Below are 4,992 nucleotides of genomic sequence, written 5' to 3' on the forward strand. Positions count from 1 at the left end.
AAATGTAGGAATATTATTATACCATTTCAATATGGCTTTTTATTAAATATCCTCTAAGCTTCTGTTTATAAACACATTTTTAATTTTGTTGAAGAGGTAAAGATGTCCTTAACCATGACTGTTGGCAACTGCATTCCTGAAGTTTCCTCAACAGCATCATAGAAGCATTTGCTGTAGGCTTCTCTATGGATTTTTTTTTTATAAAAAATCTAGTGGTCAATGCCCCTAGAATTTCTAGAAGGTGCCCCCATCCTAGTTATAGTAAGAAATGATTTTGTTTAACTTCTAAGAGCAGCTAAAGTCCACAAAGTACTGTTAAATTTCCATTAACTCCACCACGCCTCTGTACTCATTCTGTCATGCCTCCGTGTCTGAATCGGAGGAGGAAATGGAGCCGGAACGGGAACAGGACCCTATGGGGCCCAGGGAGAGATGTCTGTGGCCTCAGAGGACTGTGGGGAAGAGCAGGCTGAGGCAGGCCAGGACCCTTCAAGTTTGGAACAGGGGAGACAGGGTTCAGGCGAGGAGCAAGGCCCACCCCCACCTGATCCTAGAGCTAGAAGAGTGGAGAGGAGGAGGGAACAATGCAGGCAGGCTCACATGGGAGGAGAGTGTCCTGCCCCAGCCCACAAAGCATACCTGGGGATTGAGATATAAGGAGATGCTGTGGGGTGGGGACTTTGTCAGGAACAAACTTTGAATCTTGGGAAAGTTGTGTATTGTTGCTCTTGTTCTGTGTCTTTGTTGGAAAACCTGGACACCTTGACTACCAGACCGGCTGACCACTGTGGATTTCCTGATTTATGACCTCAGACTGCATTTTGACTTCCCTCTTTGCAAACAGCTCAGGCAAGCTGAGATTCAAACGGACTCATTAAGCTTATGTTTTATTTTGTTTGTTATCTTTATGGTAATCAGGCTGTATTGAAACTGCCTTCAGGCAGAGTCGCTGGAAGGTGTGTGTGTGTGTGTGTGCTTGGGTTGGAAGCTTGCCAGCAAACGTGGGAGCATTTGGAGGAACTTTGCAGCAATTAAAGAACTGTGTACATTGCCAGCTGACTGCATTGCCTTTGTGCTGTGCCCTGGGTCATCACACATTCAGTTCCATGTTTTAAAACAGAGGTCCCAAACCTTTTGAGCACCAGGGACTGGTTCCTTGGAGAGAGGTTTTTCCGGGGACCAGAGGTTGCATGGTTTTGTGTGCTGCCTGCATCCTGCGGATGGGGCTTTGCGTGTTTGTGCAGCCCGGTTGCTGGCATGCCGCAGCCCGGTACTGGTTCACGGACCGGGGGTTGGGGACCCGTTTTAAAATATAAGAGCTAAGTAATAACAAACGATTTAAGTCTCTAGAGAGAATAGTTCTTACTTGGATTTTACATTCCATAATTGCAAAGGTCCTTGTTCACTACCAAGAAGTATTTTATTCATGTAAGTATATGGGTGTAAAACTGCAGAAATGGCAAATACAGTCTTATCAAAATCCAGTTGCAAGTATTCTTCTGCAGAACAAAGAATAGCATTAGTCTCTGTTCACCACAAATATCTTTTTACTTTTTTTCCAGTAGTTATTACATTAAAAAGACTAGTCTTACCTTCTGATTGCAAATCCCAAATAATAAGAATGCTCTCATTATCTACAGAGATGACATGATCCCCAAATGGCAATATAAAAAGGATATCTGTCTGGTGACCTGAGTAAGTGTGAACCACCTAAAATTCAAAATACTGCAGTTACTTCAATAAAATAATGCATTGTATTTGGACAATAGGAGTGTGTTAAATACATCAGACGTCTTTTAAAAGCCCTAATATGTCTCACATAAAATTTTAATTCTATAGATTTAATTTTTTTTTACAGAATTCAAAAGATAAATCAAGTATGAATTTAGGCTCCTTTCCTAAGCAAAAATAAACTAGGCCTTGATTATGTGGGCAGTCTATTGCCAAATACTGAAACAAATCATAATTCTTCTACTCAGTTGTTAGCTGTAAATCTCTATGATGTCATAATGAGCATGTTTAAAAGCAGATGTCCTTCTGATGCTCTGGCCTTCATGTGAGGCCAGAGAAATCCTTCAGCTCTCCTCCGAACTTGGAGAATATTTTTAAAGGAATGCCTTTTCTAGGGAAGCATAGTTGTGAATCCCTATGAAAAATGAAATCATTTCAAACACAGTGAAATGTATTTGAAATGGTTGCTGGTTCCTAAGATTCCTAAGTTATATTCTAAGCAACAGTGATCTTTTTCAGTTCTGTTATTTTACTTTCTTCCTGGCATCTTCCTATCTGGTGGTAAGAAGAACAAGTTACATATCCGTTCTATTCATATGCATCTATACTTCACAGTACCCTTACTTCTTTTGTACAAAATATTTCAATACAGATTTGGCTTATCAAAATTACTAACAATTTTCTTGAACCTGTCCTCCACCTTTTCTTTTCAAAAGGACATGAAGTGTAATATTATGCTCTAATATTACTAAGAATATACATGGAAACATCATTCTTCAATGGATTAATCATATGTTATTTCTATTAACATATTCTAACCAGCTATGTCATAAAAGCAATGTTTAAATACCTATTTTATAGTTTTAAAGCAAGAGTTCAATAATGTTTTCTTGGATCTATCCTATTAATTTCAGCTGAATTTACTTTAAAGATTTTTTAAAGTAACCTATTTCTTTAAATATTAAGTAATCTAAATTAAAATATCTTCAATATCTATATCTTAAACATAAATATTGAAAACCTTCAAATTAAAAGACCATTTGGGGGGAGACATGTGTCCCCATTACTCCTGAATATCCACTGAATCTAAATTTATGTTGTTTTGTATAATGATGCAAATGGCATGACACAATTTATATAACTACATTAGCTTGCAAATGAAATAAATAAAAATTTAAGATTTATACCACTTTAGATATAATGGACTCATTCCATATTTTGGTAAAATATCCAGATACACATTTTGTTCACTGCATCTGATGTCTCATAAAACAGAATTCCACTAAATTGAGGTTTTACAGTCATTAAATTTAGTATAAGGTACAAATCAACTGCATATTATTTGACATCAGTACAAACCTCTTTGTTGCGAGCAAAAGCATACAAAAAAGCACCACATGATGCAAAGACCAGCATTCGATCAGCTGCCAAACATGTAATATTTTGTGGCAAAGCATTGCCTAAAAGAATAATAGAACAAAGCAAAGCAAATAATCTATTTTCAAGTACATATTACCAGGAAACATTTATGATGTAATTATGATTTTCTCAACACTGCAATCTATATATATTGCTTCTATGGAGTATATATACTAGCATATAAAACTATAGGTACATTTAAAACAGATTAATTACTAAAAGTTACATTAGTTATCTGGATAAGGACCACCCAATTTACTTTTTTGTTAAAGTCTGTGGAATAGCAGTATAATCCAACATATACTGACTTGGGGGAACCACTGTCTTCAGTGCCATTTACTCCTTCATCTTAATTTTTAAGGCAGCTGTATAACTTTTCAAAAAGTCTGGCATTGCCAATAAGTAGAAAATACACCACAATCGAAAATGAACTGTCAGATATAAAAGTTATATAAATACATGAAGATAGTTAAATTATTGCATAATTTTATTATTTTAATCATTAAATTTATATGCTATGCATCTTGCTATCCAGTGCAACTAATAAGATTGACATTATAGTATATTTCTAATCATATAATAAAATGTTACATAATTCAAAAATAACTCCAGAAAGCCTCCTAATTTTCCAGAACAATGTGGCAGGGACATGGAACAATCCACTTGGCTAGCAATGCCCATTTCATCCAGGGAATAAAGGATGGAATACAATTCAATCAACTAAGGATATGCATAATAGGCATCATTTATGTCACAATATAATTACAAACAAAAAATATTATCAGACTAATGGCTAGTCAGAATCCCAGCCTGAGTGCTGTCTACTTTCCAAATACTCTCTTATATGCACAGATCCTATTTTGGGACTGCAGTCTCCATATGAAAAACGTATCTACTAGCTATAATATTATCAAGACCTTCAAAGACCTGACCAAACATTAAAAACTTGATAGAAATTTTATAAAATTCAATGTATGTGGGTATTATAGAGATTGTCCTAGGATCCATCAATACTGATATGCTGTAATGTAGGCCATTAATGTGTTTATATGATATTAAAAAGTTATATTTTAATGTGTTTATATGATATTAAAAAGTTATATTTTAACATAGAGATCATTAATGAACATTACATACTACAAAGATCAAACTATTTAGAAAATATACCCCTAAATAAGATTACAGAAAGATTTCTTTTATGTGATATTTTGTAGAGGTTTTTCAGTATAACAGTAGTATTAAATGTAACTTTCACTTTTTATAGAGAAAAAATTTAAAAGTTGCACATTTAAGCATATTTGATTTCATACTTACTAACAGCTACTATCCCCAACTTCTTTACCTGAGAAATTAATAAAGATACTTTAGTAATTTGATAAAAGTATCAAATATCTTGAAATTCAGAAACTCTTCATAGAACACCACAATGTGCAATTTTCTAATAATCTAAAACTGTAGAAAGAATAAAAACAGAAGACTGAAGCATCTCTGTTTTGGGAGGGGGGTAGGTAATAAACTACACTGTAATTTTGTTTTAAGATTTGATGTGCGATCTGTAAAAATGACTCATGCAATTGAATTACTGATTTTAGATACTTTTTGTATTTGTGGGCCATTACTAATTTTGATTATGGCACACTCTTGATTTTATTTTTCAAATTATGCATTAAATGGTAAATAAACAAAATCATTTTGATCTGAAAACAATAACCTGTGGGGTGCCTCAGGGGTCGGTCCTCTCTCCCCTACTGTTCAATATTTATGTGAAGCCGCTGGGAGAGATCATTCGTGGCTTTGGGGTGGAGTTCCATCAGTACGCTGATGATACTCAGTTGTACATCT

General features: G+C 34.9%; 1 protein-coding gene across 1 annotated transcript; it reads right to left on the reverse strand.

Moving 5' to 3' along the window:
* Window positions 1–1,366: 1,366 nt before the first annotated feature.
* On the reverse strand, window positions 1,367–4,492 carry LOC107301376 (WD repeat-containing protein 36-like; the record flags this gene model as incomplete). The annotated part of the gene is made up of 4 exons (XM_015830611.1): window positions 1,367–1,499; window positions 1,593–1,710; window positions 3,091–3,191; window positions 4,465–4,492. Coding segments are annotated over 4 exons (380 nt in total), but the record flags the coding sequence as incomplete, so codon positions are not given.
* Between the last annotated feature and the right edge of the window lie 500 nt (window positions 4,493–4,992).

Source organism: Protobothrops mucrosquamatus, unplaced genomic scaffold (genome assembly GCF_001527695.2).
Source record: "Protobothrops mucrosquamatus isolate PMUCROS unplaced genomic scaffold, P.Mucros_1.0 scaffold12074, whole genome shotgun sequence".
Taxonomy (NCBI): Eukaryota; Metazoa; Chordata; class Lepidosauria; order Squamata; family Viperidae; genus Protobothrops; species Protobothrops mucrosquamatus.